Source organism: Petaurus breviceps, unplaced genomic scaffold (assembly GCF_028583685.1).
Source record: "Petaurus breviceps papuanus isolate PSGF00001 unplaced genomic scaffold, PetGlider_PUasm1.0 186, whole genome shotgun sequence".
Classification (NCBI taxonomy): domain Eukaryota; kingdom Metazoa; phylum Chordata; class Mammalia; order Diprotodontia; family Petauridae; genus Petaurus; species Petaurus breviceps.
Window position 1 is genome coordinate 14,853,167 of NW_027185798.1, and position 25,300 is coordinate 14,878,466.

Here is a 25,300-nt window from a genome sequence, read left to right on the forward strand (position 1 = left end):
TTCACTCCCGAGATTGGCTTACTCAATCCAGCCTGCCCTCCCACTAACAGGTCTGAGTTTCCCGGGAAGAACTACCCACACCCATGAAGTTACACTCCTACTCTCTCAAACACCTAGAGAGGTAACCCTGTTATGGAAGAATATATTCCTCCTTTTTACCCCTTCAGCTCTCGATTTCCACTGATGTGCTTCCATTTACACAAAATAAGCCATTTACAATAATAACACTTGTAGTAAATGATTAGATAATCACATATTCAACAATAAGGCAATGAAGAAAAAAAAAGATATCGTATATTAAAGCAGGTATCGGAATAATAAATACACTACAGCCTATACATAAGTGTAGGTCACACCCACCCACCAGTGCACTGGCATCTATGTGGGAGAGTGTTCCCATACTTACAGAAACCTGCTAAGGAGATTCATAATAAGGAACAAAAGGATGACCTTTGGCCTCTGTGCAAATCAGCAGACATATACACACAAAACTCAAACAAGGAGTAGCACTTTGCCTGCCATTCACATATTTCATTCCCCAGAGTCTATTCTCCCTGTGACACAGAACTCACGCTGTCCATGGTGGAAACCATGCAGCCCAGAGCCACAGAACGCTAGGGCTGGCAGAACCCTCAGAGGAAATGTAGGAAGGAAGCCCTCTTGGCCAGTGTCCCACACAGGTCATTATTAAGCCTCTGGTGACAAGGTCTCCACTGCTTCTCTTGAAGACAGCTCTGAGCATCTGCAGTTTCCTACAGAGCCTCAATCACCTTCCCTGAAGTGCCCCCTCCTCGCTTCTCCTTCTGCCCCAAAGGCCTCAGCAGAACCAACCTCTGCCCTTTCTACTTAACAGCCCTTCAAACATCTGAAGATAGCTAGGAGACCTCACAAAGTCTCTTTTCCAATCTAAATGCCGTTGGTTCCTCTGACTGATCCTTGAATGGCATGGTTCTGGATCCTTGTGCCAACCCAGGTGCCCTCCTGGACATGTGCGGTTTGTCAGTAACCTTCCTAATGCACACTTTGCCAAAAGCACTCCAGCTGATTGACTGAGGATGGCAAAAAACTAGGAGAAGAGTGTAAGACCATGGTCCACTCCCCCCCAATTAAACAGGGAAGGCCCAAACTTTTCATAATGAACTGATCAACCAATCAAAGGCATAAACTAGGTATGAATAAGTCTTTAATCAATTTGGGAAGAATGAAATGCTTCTGAGTCACTGGATAATGTCTAACCAAAAAGAAATGTATTGAGATTGGTAGAAAGAATCAAATACAGCTGTGGGCTGTATCATACAGCAAGTCAGTTCTGAAGCAAGTATTCCAGCAACTGCTTTGGGAGCTTCCTGGCTTGGGAGCACCTTGAAAGCCCTTTTCGGGGAAATGGAGGAGGGGGACAGAAAGAGCTCAAAGGGAGTGTTCCAGGAGAACACTGTACACAGTAACAACAACTCTACAAGTGTGGGTCACACCCACCCACCAGTGCGCTGGCGTCTGTGGGGGAGAGTTGTTCCATGATCAACTATGATAGACTTAGCTCTTTTCAGCAATGCAATGATCTAAGACAATTCCAAAAGATTCGTGATGGAAAATGCTGTCCACATCCAGAGAAAGAACTATGGAGTCTGAATGCAGATCAAAGCAGACTATTTTTGCTTTTTTTGTTGTTTTTTCTTTCTTGTTTTTCCCTTTTGTTCTGATTCTTTTTTTACAACACAACCAAAGTGGAAATATGTTTAATATGATTGTACATGTATAGCCTATATCAGACTGCTTGCTGTCTTGAGGAGGGGGAATGAGAGGCAGAGAGGGAGAAAAAAATTGGAGCTCAAAATCTTTCAAAAAATGAATGTTGAAAATTGTCTTTACATGTAGTTGGAAAAAACAAAATACTATCAAATAAAAAATTCTAGAAGATGTAGCAAATATAGAACAATATATGCTAAAGCAGGGGTTCTTAGCTTTTTTGTATCATGGAATCTTTGGCAGTCTGGTGAAACCTATAGACACCTTCTCAAAATAATGTTTTTAAATGCATAAAATAAATACATGGGATTACAAAAGAAAACTATTTTACTAAAATGAAGTTATCAAAATGCTTAAAGTTACAAGTTCACAGGCCCTGAAATCTATCCACAGACTCTTAAGGGTGCATAGACCCAGGTTAAGAACCCTGCACTAAATTATACAATTAAATACAATTGAATGATGAAACACAGGTCAGAAAATGAGTCCTCTTAAAAGTTAGAAGGGAGAGAAATCAGTATTGGCTGGAGTAGGTGGGAGAGGCTTCACAGAGGAAGTAGGAATTTTAAGAGACTTTGAAAGATTGGAAGGAGAGCACAGAGATCAGCAGAATTAAGGAAAAAGGTGTTTCTCATTAATCCCATTCACCACCCCCCTTCTTTCTTTCCCTCTCCCTCTCTCGTTAGGAACGCCTCCTGGCATCTCTTAAACCTCAAAGTGTGAGAAATGCAAGAAACCTTCTAGATACTCACTCTTTTGGGCAACAGTTCATCCTGGGATAAGAAGCCTGGTTTGTGAAAATTAGGGTCATAGTCACCATACTGAAAATATAAACAAGACTCCAGTTAGCTTGAAGATCAATCAGTAAACATTTGTGAAGGACCTACTATGTTCCAGGCACTGTACTAAATGCTGGGATACAAAAAAAAAGGGCAAAAGACAGTCCTACCCTCAAGGAACTTACAATCTAATGGGGGAGACAACATGTAATTAGATGTATACACACAAGCCATAAGCAGGATAAGGAGGAAGTAATTAACTGAAGGAAGGCAGGGAAAGGTGTCCTGTAAAAGATGGGACTTAAAGGAAACCAAGGAAATCGGCAGACAGAGTTAAGAGCAGAGAACTCTCCAGGCTTGGGGGACAGGCAGAGAAAATGCCCCGAGCTCTGAGATAATGAGAATCGCTAACATTTACATCACACTTACTATGTGCTAAGCACTGCACAATTATCTCATTAGAGTCTCACAACAATCTGGATGGAAGGCGGGTGCTACTGTTATGCCCATTTTACAGATGAAAAAACTGAGGCCACCAGAGGTTAAGTGAATTGCCCAGAGTCACACAGCTAGGAAGGAGCAGAGGGAAAAAATGGATCTCCAGGTCTCTGGGACTGCAGGCCCATCATTCTACCTAGAACCAGACCTTCCTGGTTCCCAGACTAGCTCTCTAGTCCCTACTGAGGGGGTGAAGGGGACAGCACCCCCACGATCTGGAAAATTCACCTAAATTTCTTTGACCCTCTTTTCTTACCAGAGAAGTCTGAATTATTATGGTATTAAAAGAAAAAAAAATATGTTGATATTATACAATAACATATTTTATACATTTTTGAGTTTCTAAACTTTTTCTGTGTCATCTGCTGGCCTTCATGTCTGCGGGTTCCGCAAAGCTCCCCCAAAGTTCCCATGTAATTTCTTATGCCCCCCTGCAATATATGGAAACTTGATGGGAAAGGTCGTTTTGTTGAAGGAATAACGACTCCAACATGGCCTCTTTCTGTGATAGCCCTGCAGATATTTGAAACCCACTAGGTGGTGCCAGAGTGCATAGAGCACCTGGCACAGAGGCGAGAAGATTCACCTTCTGGAATTTAAATCCAACCTAGGACACTTGCTAGCTGTGTGATCCTGGACAAGTCACCTAACCCTGTCTGCCTCAGTCCTCTCATCTGCAAAATTTGCTGGAGAAGGAAATGGCAACCCATTCTAGTATCTTTGCCTAGAAAACGCTAAATGGGATCATGGAAAGTCAGATATGACTGAAAAAAAAAAAGATTGTATTTCATCCTCCCCAAGTAGGTTATTTACATAATTGCCTTGTTTCTTTAGAGTAAACATTCAGTGATGTATGTGTTTTTTTAATATCCAGTAAAAAGCAATATTCAACTTTTTTTACTGACATTAAACTTAAACTAAAAAAAAAAAAACAACTAAAAATAAAGACAAAAGTTCTGCACACTCACCTTAGCCTGGACAGCATATGAAGCCAACAAAACAGTGACCTCTGGAGAACAATAGATTTCTTCATCCAATATCTGTTTCTTCACCTAAGATATAATAACAATTATGCCTGATTCTAGTTGGTCCCATTAGGATTTGGCTAAAGGTACCAGTGGTCAAATAAATGCAAATGCACTCAGACCATGTCCCATTAGAAGCAGAATGAAAGTTTCTTTCCTATTCTTTTCATTTTTCTTTTGCAATCTTGTCATCATCCTCTACTTGTCCCTTTTTCTAGCCCCCACATCCCATCAGCTGCCCAGTAGAATCATTTCTACAACATCTACATCTCTTGTTTCCAGGTCCTTCTCTCATTTCCCAGAAACAATACCCTGGCCTTAGCTCTCCTCACTTCTCACCTGGATGACTGTAATAGCCCCCTAAGTGTTCTGCCTGTCTCCACTCTCTCTTCTCTGCTCCTCAAACACCCTCCACAGAGCAGCCAAACTGATGTCCCTAAAGCACAAGTCTGACCACGTCACTTGCCTGCTCCAGAAGCTTCAGGGGTTCCCTATTGCCAATAGGGGCAGATAAAACCTTTCTGCTGCATTCAAGCCCTTCACAGTCTGGCTCCCAACTTATGGCTCCCTGGTGATATGTTACTTCTTCTCACATACTCTACATTCCTGGCCTGTTCCTCATAGCCCACACCTCTGCCCTCTCTGTGCCTTCTATGTATTTCTTGCTTGTCATGACTGAAACACCTTCCTCTTAGAACTCTGAGCTTCCTCCTCCACCAAGTTTAAGGTCCCCCTCCTCCAAAAGGGCTTTCCTCATCCTGCCATGTTTTAGAGATCCATCCCCCTCATATGCCTAAATGCCTGACATTTAGATAGAGTTTGTATTCACTAATGAGTATCTATCCCTTTATATATTATATACACTAATAATCATTTAATATCATTTTGGGGGCCCCAACAAGACCCAAAGTCTAGACTGATCAAACAGACTGCTTCGCTTTGCTCTAAAAATACCCTTTCCTGTGTCAGTAACTTGAAAGACCAGATAAGGTCAACAATGGCTATTCTCCCTGTTTGTGACAGGATGCCTGAAATCAGAATGGTAGGATTTCTCATATCTCCCACATGGATGCCCCACAGGGGAGAAAACTCAGGGATCCAGGGACCCTAATTTCCAACTGACACTGCTTGCCAATTGTCTTGTCATTTTGTATTTAGGACTTACTCAAATAAGAAACTTCCTTTTCAGAAATATAAGGAGACCATAAGTCTGAGGGACACAGATATCCTGGGATTGTCCTATAACATATAAAAGAACTTTGTCATTCTTGTATCAGAACTTGGGTTCTGGCTCCTTGTACATACAAGTGTGCTAGCTTCATCGAGCTTTAAGGGAATAAACGTCCTAAGTGTGTATCACCTATAGCCTATCTGCCTCCTTTAATCAAACTTTCAGATTGATAATACTTCGTATATGGCCCATTCCTATGAGAACATAAGTGGTTTGAGAGCAGACTTCCAATTTTTGTCTTCGTATCCCTTTGTATATCTGGCACATTGCCTGGTACTTAGTAGGCCCTCAATAAGTATTTGTTGAATGACTTTTGAAAGAACGAATGAATGTCCCCAGTTGCTAGTACTCTTTTCTTCCTCTGACCTACCTGACAGACAGTACACTAGTTATAACCCACCACCCCATTAGCAGAGAAGCTCTTTGAAGGACTGTTTTTCTGTATCCCAGTTGAGTACAATGCTTCTCTCAGAGAAGGTCTTCAATCTGTCTAACTGAATTAGTAGAAATGAGAATAGAAATTCTTTGTGACCTAATTAGTCCCAATTAGATCACTTTTAAATCACTTGCATATTCTATTGAACACACCCTTCCCTAGAAAGCTTTTTCTATTGGGAAGTCCCCAACAGAAATGCTTTAATCTCTTTGGGAAGATGGGGAAGGGAAATCTGGGAGAGCACCAAAGACCTGGAAGTTTCTGAGAACCTGGGTCTTCCCTTATCTCCCTGCAATCACTCACTCTTTCCCACAAAGTTGCCTGTGGGCAACATATTCTATTGGGATGGAGGGAATGGGGGGGGAGGGGAGGGAGGAGAAAGGGAAGAATTATTTGCATATTGATGTGCTTGGAAAGTCCTAAAACTGTGCTCCCATTCACACAGTCTTTGTAACTGTTTTCCCATGTGTACATGTGAGCTCAAGCTTAGAAAGAGCAAAGACAGGTAAAGAAACTAAAGACCACAGAAACACTTAGGGCTGTATTTAGCTGTACTGAGGATGGAAGATGGGGTAGAACTGTGCACTAGGGTAGATAGAACCATCAATCAACAAACATTTATTAAGCACCTACTCGGTGCCAGACACTGGGTCAAGACCAAAATGCAACAGTCCCTGTGCTTGGCCAAACACAATCTTGGCAACTACGTACATCACTGTGACTAGCAAAATTTTCTGAAAGCTGCCTGGTTCTAGTTGGCTTAGTATGGCAGGATGAGCACAAGTGAGTAGAATTTATAAGACGGTATATGTCACCTAACATAAGGAAAAAATTCCCAATAATTAGCTACATGTCAAAATGGAATGGGTTACCAGGGAAAAGTAGAGAATTGCCAGACACAGGAGGTCTTAAAGAGGTTAAACAAGGAGGAATTGACTGATGCTTTAGACAAGCATTAGATTAGTTGACTTCTATGAACCTGGGTAAGCTAGATGTCAAACAGGAGATGGAAAATTAAGTATCGGCATCTTAGGTGTCAGTGAATTCAAATGAATGGGAATGGGTGAATTTAATTCAGGTGATCATTACATATGCTTCTAGGGGCAAGAATCCCTTAGAAGAAATGAAGAACCCCTCACAGTCAATAAAATGGTGAGAAAAACCATACTGGGGTATAACCTCAAAAATGACACAAGGATATCTGTTCAAATCCAAGGCAACCATTCAGCACCACAGTAATGCAAGTCTATGCTCTGATGCTGAAGAGACCAAAACTGATCAGTTCTATGAAGACCTGCAACATCTTCTAGAAGTAACACCAAAAAAAGATATTATATTCACCAAGGTGAACTGGAACACTAAAACATGAAATGAAAAGATAACAGACAAGTTTCACCTTGGAGTACAAAATGAAGCAGGGCAGAGACTAATAGAGTTTTCTCAATGTTTACCTGCTGCTCATAACTAGCAAGTTTCCACATCCCATAAGGCGACACTATATATGAACATCTCCTGATGGTCAATATAGAAAACAGATTGATTATAGACTTTGCAACCAAAGGTAGAGAAGATCTGTACAGTCAGTTAAAATATGACCTGGAGCTGACTGTGGCCCAGATTATGAGTTTCTTACTGAAAAATTCAGATTTAACTTAGGAAATACCATCAGACCACACAGGTATGACCTAAATTACCTCCCTTATGAATATGAAGTGGAAGTGATGAATAAATTTAAGGGATTAGATCTAATAGATAGAATTCCTGAAGAAGTATGGACAGAGGTTCACAATATGGTTCAGGAGGCAGCAACAAAAAACACTCAAAAGAAGAAGCAACAGTCAGAACAAAACATGGAATTATTAATTGGCTTAAGATTGAAAAAGGAGAGGGGTGGCTAGGTGGCGCAGTGAGTAGAGCACTGGCCCTGGAGTCAGGAGGACCTGAGTTGAAATCCGGCCTTAGACACTTAACACAAAAACTAGCCGTGTGACCTTGGGCAAGTCACTTAACCCCAATTGCCCTCCAAAAAAAACAAACAAAAAAAAAGATTGAAAAAAGAATATGACAAGGCTGCATGTTAATTTATATGCAGAGTACATCATGTCAAATGCCAGGTTAGACAAACTGAGGTTGCTGGGATAAATATTAACAATGTGAGATATGTAGATGATATCACTCTGATAGCAAAAAGTGAAGAATTAAGAAGCCTTGTGATGAAGGTGAAAGAAGAGAGTATAAAAGATGGTTTGAAGCTTAACTTAGGAAAAAAAAAACATCTAAGACCTTGACAACTGGTCCCATCACTTCCTGGCAAACAGAGAAAGAAGACGTGGAAGTTGTGTCAGATTTTATATTCTTGGGCTCCAAGATCATTGAAGACAGCAACTGCAGCCACAAAATTAAAAAACCACTTGCTCCTTGGAAGGAAAGCTATGCAAATCTGGACAGAAGACTAAAAAGCAGACACATCACCTTGCTGACAAAGGTCTGTATAGTCAAAGCCATGATTTTTCCAGCAGCTGTGAGAGCTGGACTATAAGGAAAGCTGAGCACCACAGAATCAATGACTTTGAATAGTGGTGCTGGAGAAGATCTTTGAGAGTCCCTTGGACAGCAAGGAGATCAAATCAGTCAATATTGAAAGAAATTAATTCAAACCATTCACTGGAAGGCCAAATACTGAAGTTAACACTTTAAAACTTTTGCTACATGATGAGAAGACGGGATTCATTGGAAAAGACCCTAACCTTGGGAAAGACTGAAGGTAAAAGGAAAAGGGGATGGCCAAGGATGAGATGGATGGATAGTGTCATGGAAACAACAAACATGAACTTGGACAGACTTCAAGAGAGTAGAGGATAGGAGGACCCAAAATGCTAGGGTCCATGGGATCACCAAGAATTGGACATGACTGAACAACAACCACAAAAGTCTTATCTGTCTCGGTCTCTACATATATAAAATTATTACGATAGCCCCTACTTCCCAGGGTTCTGGGGGGGATCAAATGAGATAATACTGCTTTACATTCTTAAATCCCTGTAAAAATGCTAGCTGCTGGCTTTAATGAATGGGTTTTATGACATCCATTCTGGCTTTTTAAGATCATTTCTGTTTATTTCCTCTTTTGGGATGATGTTCTAATAGGTGAGACTGCCATGTTCCAGAAAGATAAGTTGTCACTGGATCACAACTCAGATATTTGATGTATTTAGGACTTTTATGGATAAATGGAATTTAGCCCATCCATTCTACACAACCTGGGGCCCATTTCTCCATGTCCTCATCCTAAGAAAGTACTCTGGAGGGGCAGCTAGGTGGTGCAGTGAACAGAGCACTGGCACTAGAGTCATGAGGACCTGAGTTCAAATCTGACCTCAGACACTTAACACTTACTAGCCATGTGACCTTGGGCAAGTCACTTAACCCCAATTGCCCTACCTTTCTCCCTCCAAAAAAAAGGCAAAAAAAAAAAAAGAAAGTACTCTAGAGAATCTTACGATGACAAAGGATTGGCCATTCCACCCTCACTTACCCATTTTAGCCACCTCAGTGCCCCTGAGTCTAAATGAATGGCTTCCTGCCCTACCCACTCTACTCCCAAATCTCAGTGGATTTGAAGACCAAGTATTGGCTGAAAAGGAAATATGACTTTGGAGTCTAAGTGATCAAAAGCAAACAACTTTTTCAAACCTAACATCGTGAACACGGAAAGAATGTAAAAAACCCTTATGTTTTCTCTATTATCTCCCAGGACCTTATCTCAGCAGCAAGAGCAGATGTGTTCTCCTAAGACAAGGAGGAACCAAAAGGAAAGTCGACATAATTTAGGCACAGGAATCAGCAGGGTGACTCATGGCACTGTATTCATGAGAAGAGCATTCATCACTTGCCTCTTTCTAAACCTTAACTCTCGTGTGTCTTAGTTTTTAGACCATTATATGGGTAAATTTCTGGAAACCTTGCTAGCTCTCACCTCAGCCCATAGTGAGATGTCTCCCCAGATCTCTCCTTCAGACGTACAAAATGAGCAGCAGGAAAGACTAACGCCCAGTCTTAATGAGCTCTCATGTGGAAAAAGTGAGAAGCTTCAGGTCACACTTGGCTCTCCTTCCCAAAACACACCAGGACAGACGGAAGCCAGCCATGGAAGACTCATTTCTTTGCATTTCTGTTCCCAGATGAATCAAGTATATGGGTTTGATTTGAAACGCAGGTAAAGACACTGCTGAATTATTAAAACGGAAAAATAGAAAATATTTTGCTTTCCAAAGGAAAAAAAGTTTTTTAAATCTTCATAAAGATACAAAAGTTGTATTTTACCACAGAAAATGACTGAAAGCCATTGCTGAGTATGTTCGTTTGGACATAAATGCTGTGAATGCTCATTAATGGTCTTTCTATGGTGAAGACAGAAGCCACAAAAGCTTTGCAACATGGATCTGGCTCCTGTGGGACCCCCTCACCAGAAGCTGTCGAAACGTTGCCAGGATTTTTGAGGCGTAAAATGAAAATTTACTAACATCGAGTTGTCTGTACATGTTCTGCAATTAAGAATCAGGTGTGACCTTAAATGCTTTATCATCAGGGCCCTGTTGCAAGTTCAAATATGTTTTGGTCTCTAGCTTTCCTACTTTGGAATGAGGAGAATTTTGTTAATTACATCTCTAAACATTGAGGCCAGTTGGGGCAGGTTCAGAAGGAAAGAAAAGCTAAAAAGTTGGTTTTTGTTGTGTAACTTTGAGGAAAATGATGGTGCTTCTGTCATTTCAAGGCACCTTTGTCAAGCAACACTTTGAAGGCCCAAGGAAAAATCAACTATTTTAACTCTATAAATTTCCTGCCCAATAACACACAAAGGAATAATCAATTCAAATATTTAGTTTTAATCCTGCCCATGAAACTTTTCTTAAGGAAGTTAGGTGGCACAGTGGATGGAGTACTCGACCTGGAATCAGTAAGGACCTGAATTCAAATATGACTTCAAACACTAGCAGTGTGACCCTAGGCAAGTCACTTAACCCCATTTGCCTCAGTTTCCTCACCTGTAAAATGAGCTAGAGAAGGAAATGGCCAACCTCTCCAGTATCTTTGCCAAGAAAACCCCAAATGGGGTCATGAAGAGTCAGACATGACCGAACAACAACAAATGAAACTTTTTAGCTACATGACTATAGACAGAACCTCTCTGAGCTTCCACCTCTTCACCTCGAAAACAGGATAAGTGTGCTGTAGTACATGTGTATAAAGCACTTCCAAAACCTTAAAGTGCTAGCTAAACATTAGCAAAGGATATTTCATAACACAGTGGAAGAGAACTGAATCCTGGAGCTCGTTCACCGCTGGTCTGGAGATGAATTTTAAAAAATTAAATCTTTCAGGTCATAGCTCCACTCTAATTATTCTTCAAATCCAGCAGCAAAGAAGATAACACTTTGTTCACAAACTCTCTGAGCTTCCAAAACCACCAGAAAAACAAACCACAAAACCATTATTTATGAGAAATCAAGCAACTAAACTCTCGAGCTTATTGGTAGCTTATCATGATCTAAAGGAAATAAGCATTTATTAAGCACCTACTATGTACCTGGCACTATGGAAGCACTTTTGATAAATAGTTTATTTGATCTTCACAACAACCCTGGAAGCTAAATGATGTTATTACCCCCATTTTATAGATGAGGAAACTGAGGTAAACAGCACTTAAGCTAATGAATATCTGGGGCAAAATTTGAACTCAGGTCTTCCTGACTCCAGGTCAATATACCAACCACTATGCCACCTACAAACACTTAGACAAAGGAGAAGGGATTTTAGCTCTGAATATCACCTTCACAGTTCAATTTTTCCAATTATTCTAACTATATATATATATACTAAGTTTCCCTTTAGCATTTATACTAAAGAAAAGGAACGGTCCCTAGAAGAAATGATGGCCAGAGAGACCCAAATATCCATATGGCACAAAGATTTCCAAGTTCCTCCCTTCACAGTGACCCGGTGGTGCCAGTGGTGCTCTGTGAGTATTATCACCCCCATTTTGAAGATGATACCGTAAGTCTCAGAGAGATTAAAGGACTTCCCCACAGTCGCCCAGCTGAGTAGCATGGTTTCTCTCTTTTCTTTATCTACAAAACCATGCATCTTCTGAAGCATCTCAGAGTTGCAATCACCTCCCTCCTAGTACGACATTTGAGAGCAATGGCCCAATTCCCATACCACAAAGCCTGTCTGCAGTAAGCAACAAGAACATCTTGTTGCTGGTTATTTTCCACATAGCATACCTTAGGAAATGCCACTTGGCAAGACTGGCTTTCTCTGAGGTTAGAAGAGAATCCAGAGTCCTAAAAGACCCTCTTGCCCAAACGGAAACTCTAAAAACTTTCTACAATGTCAGCAGTCCAGTCCTAGATTTTCTCATCCTCCTTGATTCTGTCCCATGCCTCCATCCTCTTGTTTAGAGACAAAATGAAGCCCAGCCCTTCTTAAAGAACTTAACCTTTCTTTCAGCGCCACAATTTCCCTCTCTGTAAAAGAAAGACTTTGCTCTAGACCAACGGGATTTAACTTCCTTTGCGCCCTGAGTCCCTTTGGCATTTCCTAGGAAAGCCTAGGAGACCTTTCTCAGAATCATGTTTTTAAATTAATATACATAGGATCACAAAATAAATAGATTCTATTGAAATAGATATAATTTTCCCCCATCCAAGTTCCTGAATCTTCTGAGGGAGCCCTTAGGCTTCTGCACACCTCAGGTTAAGAACCCCTGTGCCAAATGATATCTATGGACCCTTCCAGCTGTCATCTCCTGGGATCATAGGAAGATAATCAAAGGAGTTAATTAGCATCAAAATGAAGGTGAGGAAAGCTGCCAAAAAGTAAGCATCCATTTGTAATGATATGAAAAAGAGGCAGAGGACAAATACTACTGTGTGATCCACAGCTAAGATTTTCCAGAGAATCCACTGAATCAATAAATTTATCAAGTTTTCAGTCTTTATGAGATCATGGAATCTCAGAGCTGGAAGGGACCTTGGAGACTGTCTCTCTAGACTTATTCCCACCCTCAGTGTTTCCAATAAAGGCTATACTTTTCTAAAAACAATGAGCCCTTAGGCTTCAGCCTTGGGTAACTCCCCACCTCAACGGAGTCCAATGCATGTGGCTCATACAAACTGTAGTATCGAGTGTCTGTCCAAACCAGAGTCCTCCTTGGAAAACGGGGTCCAATCACATGCTTTTATTTGCTAAGCAATAGAAATGGGACAGAAAAGGGAACCCTAAATCATAACTGGATGTTCTTTCTTTACAAAGAAAATAGTACTATCCATTCATGTGCTTAGAAAGCAAGAGAAATTCAGGCAGAATAATAATACTAATGGGTATGTAAACAGAGTAGCTACAGGTAACACTTCGTTCTCCTTACAAAACAGACAGGCAGAGGAAACCTAACTGATGCTATTACATGCACTTCAGAAGGAAAGGGAGTCAGCAAACTAAGGATTTCAAGAAAGAGTAATATTTTCATCAGCCCCCTGACCTGAAGAAAAAAAAGGTGCTGAGTGATTTCTTGAAGGAGTTCTTCTTCCACCTTCTCTGGATAAAACTTGGCCAAAAAATGGAATTTTATTGGATCTTCCTTGGGAATTTCTTGTTCCAAAACCTAGTTCCAAGCATGCAAACATAAAAAGAGGCAAAATGATTATTAGCAACTGCAGATAAAAGTCGGAATGCTAACAATGCCTATTTCAATGGTTACCACAAATGGAAGGAAACAGTATATGATAAATCAGTGACAAAAAAACTAATATATAGGAGGGATTTGTCCATAATTTCCCCTTGTGTGTAAAGTTTCATACTTCAAGGGAAACAAAATAATTTAGCATTTTATAATTAAGTATTTAGCATATATTCTTAGAGCTTACTTCAACTATTTTGAAGGATTATTTCTAATGTTGATCATTTAATTTTTAAAGAATATATAGGATTCACTATCATTTCCATTCTTGGATACTGTCACATGTATTGTCATGAACAACACTTTTAACTGCCCTAGAGTCGTTGTCATGTACAAACAAAATACCATGTATTACCATCAATTACATGTTTTCCAAAACAATTCACTAGATTATGGAGCTGGTAGGTTAGGGTTTTCCTCACCTTTTTTTCCATCTTTAACCAGGCACAGACTCCCTTAATGGTATACTGCAGGCCAAAGAACCAGGTTTCCCGGAGCCCTAGAGTTCGGCACACCAGATCAAACAAATCTTTCCCCTTCCATTTCATCTGAAACAATGAGACTATGACTCAATCCCCATGAAGTGCAGGGACTTCTTTCAGCAATCTGCCTGTTTGTTCCCACACCAGTGCAGCTTCTAGATAGTGTTCTACTGGCCAAACAAAGCCTTGAATCAAGAAACTCCTCGTTATTGTTGGCATTTCACTGAACCTTTCCTCTTCCGTACTGCCCTCTGCTCTGAGGCTAGAACCAGGAAATCACTAAGTGTAGGGACTTGGCCTTATGGATTCAGGGCACTGGGAAACAAGGTGAGACACCCCCACATGGGAGAGGTGCTGAAATCCCTCTTTCCACTTCTCAGAATGGGGTATTCTGCTTTTACTATTCCCTGTCTGATCAGAGACTTGCACCTCACCCTAGGGTACCAAAATTTGTGTATCACTGATCTAAGAAATTCTTAGTACTTTAGTGTTAGCAAATTATCAGCTCAGGCTTGAAGGAAGAATAAGCCTTTAACAAAACCTGGATCATTATCAGATTCATGCTCTTACTTTCTCCAGTATTTGAGGAAGGTCAGTAAGGGGCACTAGGCCAGTAAAATAACCCATGTGCCGCTGGTCATCACAGAGGTCCTGGAAACCAAAAAAGACTTTCTCCTCGAGGGCTTGGTGTGAGCTTGCCCTGCTGACGCACGTCTGCTTCTGGTTTATAACTGGGTGTAAAGACAGTGCCTGGCACTGTGGACACACTCACCCAGGATTCCAGTGGTGAAAGATTTCAAGTCTAAATAACAAATGGCTAATTCGTTTAGTGAACAGAAGACTAAAAAAATCAACTAAGCCTATTAATGAAAACACACAATTTTCTTACTTTCCTCCACCTTCCTCTGCTCCTGGTGCTTATCAGATACATTCCACAGAAACTACACTGGACAAAGCCAAGAATCCTTTTTCCCTAAGTGATTTATAAAACCAGGAGTTCAATAATACATCACCATGTCTCTTACCTCACAGCTGAATTCCATCTCGGCATCCATTGTGATCACTTTGACTTTGAAAGTCTTTGGCTGCTTTTTCTTCAACCCCCTGATAGACATATTTTTTAAAATAATGACCTTCCAGTCGATAGATTAACCTAATATTGAACAAGAATAAAAGAGTCATCTTTCCAGATTAAGGAATCATTTCTAAAATTATATTTCATAAAATGAAAATGAGGCAAATAGAAAATGAGTCTTCTCCGAAACAGCTTTTCAGAATGGAGTTTTATCTCTTTATTTTACACATGAAAATTGTGTTTTCATTCAGAAGCCAAACCAAAGCCATGGTCCTGTTACCTAAATGGTTGCTACTGACAAATATGAAATTTGAAAATTGACAAGTAAGAAATTTTAATTTAATTATTAAATTTAACTTAAGTAATAATTCTCATATTACTCACTTTAGTTCAAAATATATTTTCCATAATCTTGACCATATCTCTGGTGTAGACCTCTGGTGTCTGAGTTCTACCTCAGTGCATCTGAGGTTTCACAATCCACCTTTTTTTGCCACATTTCTCTGCCCAGTCTCTAAGGGACAGGGGTCTTAAATGCTGAAAAGACTGAGCCTTTTCATGTTTTGGTGAAAGAGAAGATAAAGTTTCTAGGTTCAATTTGCAGCTTTCTTAATTAATCTTTCTTATTTTTTTTCTTTTTCCTCCATAACCACTGGCACTTTTTTTTTTTCATTTGGCCTGTCCAGACCTCCTTAAAGATCTTAGCCTGAATTACTTGATCTTCAAAAAAATATAATTTGGTATAACCTAAAAGTTGTACTTGATATAGATAAAATGATAAAAGTAAGCTTAACTATCCAATGGCTGATAGCAGTTAGTCTCGGTTATTAAGTAAAAATGAATTTTCACAGGAGCAAATCTGCACTTCGATTGCTTTCATTCACTTTTTTTTTTTTTGCTTTTTGGAGGGCAGTTGGGGTTAAGTGACTTGCCCACAGTCACATGGCTAGTAAGTATGTCAAGTGTCTGAGGTCGGATTTGAACTCAGGCCCCACCAGTGCTCTATTCACTGTGCCACCTAGCCACCCTGCTTTCATTCACTTTCAATCAAGTTCCTCTGGGTCTGTGTGTGTCTGTCTATGTGTGTGTGTGTGTGTGTGTGTGTGTTGTCTGATACCAGGCTCTGGAAGTTTACAGAGCTTCATCACCAGGATGGGAGAAAACCATCTCCTAAATCACAGAAGGATGGTGGGATGCATTAGCAAAGGGAGGAGCCAAATGCCAACAGTCATAAATAGGTCCTTTGAAAACTGAAAAGTATTCAGTTATAAATTACCTTATTTAATTATCTGCAGTCTTTATCACTTTGTGTTTTTGCAGATGTTTTAAATAATTGTAGTCGCTGCTATTTGCAGTAACCTGGTGAATTTAAAAAGAGGCAGCTTGTGGCTCAGTAGATAAAGGAACAATGGATCCTGGAGTCAGGAAGACCTGAGTTCAAATACAGCCTTAGACACTTCCTAGCTGTGTGACCCTGGGCAAGTCACTTTACCTCTTGATTGTCTGACTAAAGGATTCACTAGATTGACTAGAGAAGGATGGCAAACCAAGCCAATATCTTTGCCAAGAAAATCCCATAGACAATTGGTCACACAGACTTGGACACAACTGAACAACAATGATGAATTTAATATCATTGGAGTAACATGTCACTTGGCCCCAAGGTTGGCCAGCAACCTCTACGATTCAGGATATCATCAGTAACCTGGAAATAAGTGAAGGAGGCCTCCAAGCAGCCAAAATAGATGTCAGAAAGTCCATGCTCTAAAGGTTAAACTCACAATGAAGCTACTCAAACAAGCCCCACCCCCACCTCCACCGCTACCACTCAGAGTCTACTTGCTTCTATTTTAAACACAATTCTTTTTTTTTTTTTTTGCTTTTTGGAAGGCAATTGGGGTTAAGTAACAAGGCCCAAGGTTACACAGCTAGTGTTTTTGTGTGGGTGTTAAGTGTCTGAGGCCAAAACTGAACTCAGGTCCTCCTGACTCCGGGGCCTACGCTCTACTCACTGCACCACCTCGCCGCCACCACAATTCTTTTTTTTTTAATGTACTGATATGATTTTGTCATCACTTTCATTTCTGAGTATATTCTACTCTGCTCCCCTCCCAAGTGAATTATTCCTTCTTAACAAAATAAAAAAGAAAGAGAAAAAAAGCAGCTCAGTTAAACAAACCACCATATCAGTGGACTTTATTGTAAATGTATTCATTATCCAACATTTAGAATCTTCTGCCTCAGAACAGGGAAAAGAAAGATGCATTTTCTCAACCCTTCCATAGACCAAGCGTGGTGCTTAGACCCAGCTTTAATGGGACTTCCTATCTGGTCTCCCAAATCATGAATCAGGAGCAGTAAACTAGAAGTCAAACAATGGAAAGAGTACTGGCTCTGGAGTCCAAAGACCTGGGTTCAAATTCTGTCCCTGACACTTTAGTGCCTGTGTGACCTTAAGTAAATCACTTGGGCCTCTCTTTGCTCTTCTGTAACATGGCTCTATGGCTTTTGGGGTCCCTTCCAGTTCTAAATCCAAGAACCTAAGAGTCTAGGAACAGCAACAGCCAAGAACTGGGACTTGAGTTGGAAGAGACAGCTAACAGCAAGGGGAGGAGCCTGAGAACCTGAAAAAAGTAGACTGGAGGACTTAGAAAAGTGGTCACCTTGGGCAATGCATTAACACAGGACCACTCAGCCCCAATGCAACAAGGGACCGTGGACACACAAACTAGTCTTCAAGCAGTTAACTTCTCTACACTAACTTCTGGTTATCAGGGAGAGAGTATGGACTTAGAATCAGGGTTCAAATCTCATCCCTGCTTCCAGGGAAAAGGAGGGGAAGGAGATGCCAAAACTTGGTTCCTTGGGTTGGTCCATGGGACCAAGGCTTGAGTTGTTGCTATGGCTTCCAGGACATTAAAAAGTCCGGTCTAAGAGGAGCTAATGTCCCTCAGACTTAAAAATTCCACTCCCCAGCAAGTCATCACAGTCAGCAGACCATATACATTTCCATATGGAGATAAGGGAGAGCTTTGTCTACTTAAACTGGAGCTATATCCTTAACCACTGTCTTTTCCATGCTATTGCTAAGTAAACTTGTTTATTGCAAAAATTTCACTTCAGATCCTATCAGTGTAAAAATGGTCAAGCCACTTGGTTCTTCCACATACCTTAAAAACTCAAAGACATTTAAAACTGGGGAGGATTTCAATGCTCTCATTTTACAGCAGAGGGAACCCAGGCTCTGTGACTTGCCCAAGGTCACACAGCTAGTTACAGAGCAGGATATGGACAGCGGGAGCTGATTCCCAGCTTAACAATCTCCTGCTATGCCACATTGTATCCTTCTACATTGTCACTGTTACTGATAACTCACAAAATCCTAAGTCAAGAAATCACGTTCAGTATGTTCTGTTCACAAAAGTAATATGTAGCATATTTTAGAAATATTTCTCTCTTAAATAACTTTTTTTAAAAAAGTTTGTGTTTAAAAGGATAGCAGTATTTAACTATTTGGAAATTTTATTCTTGTAAAAACTACATAATGAGGCATTATTGTGCTACTGTCAACTTCACTTCCAGAATGACAAAATTGAGACACTGAGGCAGAGAATGTCAGCTGCCCAGGGTTAAACACAGATAAGGAGAACACAGAGTTGCTTGGAAAAGATGTTACCCTTTCCTTGCCCACCGAGTCATTCTGTATCCTGCTGAAACTACAAGTTCTCACTTTCTGTACAGCATTAACAGAGTTCTATTTTAATTTAAAACAGTAAAAAGACAAACCCCTGATTGCCCAGGACTATATTAAAATGTTACAATTCTAGTTGTTCATTAAAAATGTGGACTAAGACACTTCGTTATTGGATTCTTCTAGTTTTTTTCATTTTGATAATCTTATGAATATCCCCATTAGAAATATAGTTTTACATGTATTTGCTAGGCAAATTTTACTAAGAGCTAGGGGCTGGGAACAAAATGAAAGAGAAACAGGCACCACAAACTGCTTCCTTTGTTCTTTTAACTCATATTTAGAATTCATTGATGAATTGGGGAAAAGTGAAAGGTAGGAACTTTCTGATGATCATCCTGGGACTTTGAAACATAACCATGGTGGAAACTTACCAAACCAAAGCCAAGACTATAGACCATCTGAATTAATTCTTAAAGCAACTCGCTGTCATGAAAAATCTCTATAACTCTATAACATTTCTTTCACTGCTCACAAAATTATGTGGGACAGCAAGACAGGGGAATGGAGTGCTCTAGTCCAATATAATATCATTTCCCACAGCTTTTTCTTTTTTTAATTAATTTTTATGTTTATTTTTAGTTTACATCATTCATTTCCACAAGATTTTGGGTTACACATTTTCTCCCTGTCCCTCCCCTACCCACTACCCCAAACCAGTGATCCCACTGTATACCCCCTCCCCCACTTCTTCTAACTACTACTTCAGGTCTAATTGACTTCTGAGAGAAAAAGGAAAATAAAAGCAATCAATAACTACTGTCATTGATTCATTCCAGTTATTACAAATACAGAAGGGACTGGAGTTTGGACTTTTCTAATAGTTGCAATAGATTTTTTTATAAAATAGATTTGCAATAGAGGTTTACTCTATGTAAAGGTTTTCCCATTCTCCCCCACCCCCCAAAAAAATATTTATTAAAGGTTGTTCCCTCCCAGAGCTACAAAACGAGTGAATTAATTAGTGTTTACAATGTGATCTGAAAGCCTGAGAGGAGTGCTAATGAAAAGCTAAGCCCAAGAATGTGTATCTGTAGGGCACTTGTGCATAATAAAGTACAGGAAGAGATAGATAATCTGCTCTCCAGAGAGAGAAACTAAAATCAGACACCTAGAAATTATACTGTTCTAAATAACATTAAGGCTAAAGCCACCTTTCTACCTACTTTTCCTCACTGATCTTCCGGCTCTCCCTTTAGGTGCCTGGAGCTCACATAGGGCCTCACTTGAGGACCTGGAGAGCCACATGAGGCCGCAGGCTCCCCACCCCTAACCGATGCACAATTAGCTTCAGACGTCGCTCCAGTACCGTATAACCTGAAGAGATTTCGCCTGCTCCATAGGGAACCCCCCCCCCCCCCAACAGCACTGACAACAATTTCCATTTCCAATTCCATTGCCTGGGCTTTTCCCAGCAAGCCTCTCCATGCAGCCACGGGGGCTAAAAAGAGCACACGAGCTAATCGTTGACATTTCCTTCTCGTTTCTTCGGCAGCCTCCGAAGTCGGAGCCCCAGCAAACGCTCCCTCCAGGAGGCGGCTCTCAAATCGCGGCCAGTCAAGAAGGATTTTCTTACCTTGAGAGCAAACTCACGAAAGTCTAAATTCCCCCAGCAGAGTCAGCTGCCTGCTTCTTCTGGGAAGCAGGACAGAAGGAGAAGATGCTGCGGGAGCCCCGAGCGCCATATCTTGGGCCAGACATCCAGAATGCTGCCACAGGCAGCCTCCCAGGCTCCTGCCACACAGCCAAGTGGAAGAGGAGCTTTTCTAAGTTTCCCCCTGCTTGGTTTCCTGGGAGGAACAGCCGCTTAGCGCCCTCTGACAAAGCCTAGAGCTGCTTGAGCAGGTAAACAGGAGGGAGGTGAATTAACTCCTTCCTGGTTTGAGGAAGGTGTGCTGATGCTTAGAAACAAACCGGCCCAGAAGTCCCACTGACAGCTGCACCTGCCCAGCGGACCCCAAGCCTGCCAGGGCAGGAGCCGAAGTGACAGTGGATTCACAGAAAGCAAAGCACTGGCTTTAAAACAAAACAAACAAACACCCCAGGGATAATCGAGGCCACTGATGGGTAGGTAAAGAAGAGTCTCAGAAAAACTAAACATGGAAACAACAAAAACTCTGGTGCCTATGGCCCTGTGGATAATGAGGGGGATTAAATGTTAAATCAACAGGTTGAGATTCATTTATTTCCCTTAGCTTTTAGGACAAAAAGGTGTAAATAGGCAGCCAAGTGGCACAATGAATAGAGCCCTGGGACCTGGAGTCAAGAGAAGCGGAATTCAAATCCAACCTCAGACACTTAGGATCTGTGTGACTTTGGGTAAGTCACTTAACCCTGTTCACCATCTGTAAAATGAGTTGAAAAAGGAAAGGGCAAAGCACTCCAGTATCTTTACCAAGAAAACCCCAAACGGGGTCAAGAAGAGTGGGACATGACTAAACAACAACAAAAAATGGGAATGATAACAGCACCTGCCTCCCAGGGTTATTGTGAACAACAAATGACATAATATTTACAAAGGATTCTGCAAACCTTAACAGGCTATGTAAATAATCACTACCATTATTGGCAAAGACCTGAGAGAGCCTCTAGTCCAAGAGTTCCTAACCTTGTTTGAGTTACGGACCTCTAGGTGGTCTGGGAAGGATCCCTTCTCAGAATAGTTATTCAAATGCATAAAATAAAGTTACAAAGAAACCAACTATAATAAACCATTTTATTTTTTTTGTTAGTTCATGGACCCCAAGTTAAGGACACTGGATCTAGAACAACAATCTCATTTAACAAATGAAGAAACTAAGGCCCAAAAAAGTTTTGAAGCTTGCCCCAAGGATTCTGAAGGGAATAACATGGATAATAATATTTAGATTAACAAATAAGTAACAGAGGCAAGCTCTGAACCACTGCCCTTTGGCTCCAATGAGGGCCCTCAAGAGCTGTCACCCTGCCCCAAAGATCTCAGGAAGGGCTCCCTGACTCCAGCTCTAGTGCTCTATCCACCCAACCATCCGGCTGCCTCGTAAAGGAAGCTGACAGTCAATTAATGGTACCTGTATAAGAACCAAATATATACTCAGGATCTTACAATTTAGAACTAGAAGGAACCTTATAGATCATCTAACTTCTCTGCCTCATTTTATAGATGAGGAAACTGAGACTGACCCAGGTAGTAATGAGCAGGGTCAGCCCTTCATCACCATTCTCCAAGCCCAAACCTCGTATTTTTTCTGCTGTACTGCAAACTCCTTGCTGACTGGGGTGATGCTGAATGTGGGCTTGAAGAGACAGGCAGAGTTTGGACAGATGGACAGTAGAAAGAAAAAGGACATTCCAGGGGGAGTGAACAGCATGAAAACACAGGCTATTAGTTTGGTTATGTTTTTCAGGGAACAGTTTTGAGCATAACTTAACTGAAAGGCTGGGTACCCTAAGAGGGGAAATAGGAACTAAGCCCAGAAAGATCAGCTCAGGCCAAAGTATGGAGAGCCTTGACTGCCATGCCGCACACTTTGGCTTTTATTTTCTAAGCAATGGGAAGCCACAGAGGATTTTTAAGCAGAGGAATTATATGGTCAGAGATAGGCTTTGAAGGCAATAGTTAAGTCTTTATACTTCTATATCCCAGCATTCATTGTGGCATTAAATAAATAAATCCTTATAAATCTGTTTATTGATTATATGTTTCAGCAGAGTTGATTTTCTTCTCTCATATACTCCTGCCTTAGCCCAGTGCCTGGCATATATAGCAATAATAAATGTGTTGACTTGACTTGACTATCTTTTGGAAAATATATTTAAAAAAAACTCTTTGTAGTCTTAAATTCAAAGTTATACTCAAACTTTATTAATATATACACATACATATCGACATATTGATACAGATAAATATATGTAGAAAGATCTAAATAGAAATATCCAAAAGGGAGAGGGAGAGAGAGACAGAGAGAGAGAGAGAGAGAGAGAGAGAGAGAGATGTTTGAGGAGGTCAGAAGGAGAAAAAGCATTCAATAGCAAAGCGTGAAAAATGAAAGAAATGGCCTAGTTAAGTCCAAAACAAGAGGAAGCAAGGTTAATGCTGACCAGAGACTAAGGAGGATGCAGGCACAGAGATTCTGAGAAGGTATCACACAATCATCTGGTCATTGTTGGCAATGCAGGAGGGTGTTAAACCAAATGTCTCAATTCCAAAGCTAGTGGTCTTTCAACAACACCAGAAGCCATTCTTATTCCAGTAGACTTTGGAGCAAATTATATCAAACACTTCTGCAACTCTTTGGGCCCAAGCTTCTCCATCTGCAAAATGAAAGGGTTGGGCTGGATGCTCTTAGTAAGAACTTAATAAATACTTCTTGATTGATTGATTGAAGGTCCTTCGATCCTATGAAGTAGACTGAAGTCATACTTCATTAACATTCACAGATAACCTAAATGTGCTAGGTCTGGAATCAGGAAGAACTGAGTCCAAATCTAGCATCACACATTTTGAGCTATGTGACCCTGGGCAAATTATCTTAACTGTGTATGCCTCGGTTTCCCCAACTATAAAATGTGGATAATTTCACTTACCTCCCAGGGTTGTTGTGAACATCAGTATTTGTAAAGCACTTAGCACAGTGCCTGACACAGTATAAAGCACTTAGCACAGTGCCTGACACAGTAGGTGCTTAATAAATGCTTTTTCCTTCCTTTTTCTGCACTGGACATTCCAAATTGTGATTGGGTTTCTGGACTGAAGGGAAGTATTCTGAGCTATCCCTCCCACCCAATTTAGTGGGTATATTTTTTGTATATGATCTTTAAAGGAATCTACCATCCACTTTTTGGATTAAAAGGCTAGGACCCTAAAACAATGAGAAAAGCTACAAAGAATAAACAGATTGCTTCATATTTTTGAAGTTACTTATACTATTAGTGTTAGGGAGGAAAAAACATGCCACATTACTTGAATAAACACACTGAAACTTTGTTCAGGTGAGGGTTAAATACAATTTGCCAAAGTCCCAAGTACAGTCTTTTGAGATGATATGTGTCTTAGTTCTGTGAATCGCTCCATCTGCATGTGATTTTTTTTTTGGAGGGAAGAAGGCAAGGTAATTGGGGTTAAGTGACTTGCCCAAGGTGACACAGCTAGTGTGTCAAGTCTCTGAGGCTGGGTTGGAACTCAAGTCTTCCTGACTCCTGGGCTGGTGTTCTATTCATTGAGCCACCTAGTTGCCCCATGTGATCTTAATAAAACATTATTCAAAGATCATAAAAGAAATAGTTTAGATATTTGTAATACAATTTGTATACATATATGTGCTAGCTAAAAATAATACACATGTATGGATGGATGTTTATATATGTATGTTTACATGTTGTCTCTATTAGATTGTAAGCTCCTGGAGGACAGGAACTATTTTTTGCTTAATTTGTATCCCCAGCACTTAGCATAGCACCTGACATAACCTAGGCACTTATGTTTATTGAATGAATGAATGCATATCCAAAACAAACCTCTAGAGTGTATAGACTCATTTTTATCTTTGATTCCTCAGCATCAAGTCTACTAAGCAGTACAGTACTTGTTTGATGTCTGTTGAATTGAATTGTATTTCCAGTCTCCAGGAAACTTAGTACATCAGAAATAGTAATAGATTCCTGGGTTTGAATCCAGTCTGACACTAACTTTATGACCCTGGACAAGTGACTGTAATTCTCTGGGCCTCTGAATTTTCATCTGTAAAATAGGGTTTATAAAACTGGAATAGGCTACCTCATGTGGTTGTGATGGATGTTAAGCCATCATCTTTTAGTGTTGAAACTCTAAAACCTTAAGACCCCATTAGTTTTCTCTACTTACAGTTCTGCCCAGAGATGATGTAGAAGTGACAGAGAACCATCATAGGTATGGGTTCCTTGTGATGGGCATGGAGGAGATGGGAAATAAATTTTAACTAGCCCTGTGATGGTGGCTAAGGCACAGGAACAAAGATTTAGGGAAAGGTTGGTAAAATTCCCATATTTTACAGTGGAGGAAAAGGAAACCCAGAGAGGCAAATCTACTTTTCCAAGGTCACACAGTGCAAAGTGGCAGGGCCAGGATTCAGAGCCGGGCCACTTTCTTCCATTGCACCACACCACCTCCCCTCACCTCTAAAAGCCTCAGTTTTAGAGGTGTCTGCAGGAAATCTCTTTGCAAAGCTTAAAGCGCCCTACACGTGCCGGACGCTACTGTTGTAGTTGAAGTTATCGCCCCCGAGTCTGAGGGTGACTCCGCTCCACACGCGCTGAGGGAGACTAGCTCCCCAAGGCCCTCCGCAGTGGCTGGGATCTAAGAAGGGGTAGTGTCACGACTAAGGCAGCTTCGGTACGGACAGCTCCCAGGGGCAGCCACAACGGGTGGCGAGAGACCACGGAAAGACTCGCACACACAGGTCCGAAGAGCTTCGACTCAAACTCAAGCTCTCAGAACACAACTGACCCGCCGTCACTTCCGCTCGCGCGGCCTTCAGACTCCCTCGGGTCTTTTGATTGGGAGAGAAGGGAAAGGGGGCGGG

The 25,300-nt window shown here is 40.9% G+C and overlaps 1 protein-coding gene across 2 annotated transcripts in view; it reads right to left on the minus strand.

Annotated features, from left to right (window-relative positions):
* The window catches only part of LOC138162405 (merlin-like), a 54,030-nt gene extending 33,404 nt beyond the window's left edge, over positions 1–20,626 (minus strand). Inside the window, exons 1-6 of one of the 2 annotated variants that reach the window (XM_069089550.1) lie at positions 20,338–20,626; positions 14,961–15,088; positions 13,876–14,001; positions 13,256–13,378; positions 3,992–4,075; positions 2,499–2,567 (exon numbers count right to left, since the gene is read on the minus strand). In XM_069089550.1, coding sequence (XP_068945651.1) covers positions 2,499–2,567; positions 3,992–4,075; positions 13,256–13,378; positions 13,876–14,001; positions 14,961–15,050 — 492 coding nt within the window. In that variant the 5' untranslated portion in view covers positions 15,051–15,088; positions 20,338–20,626. Of the gene's footprint in view, positions 1–2,498; positions 2,568–3,991; positions 4,076–9,691; positions 9,797–13,255; positions 13,379–13,875; positions 14,002–14,960; positions 15,089–20,337 lie in introns of those variants that run through there. The other variant, XM_069089551.1, reaches the window with a different exon arrangement.
* Positions 20,627–25,300: the final 4,674 nt, after the last annotated feature.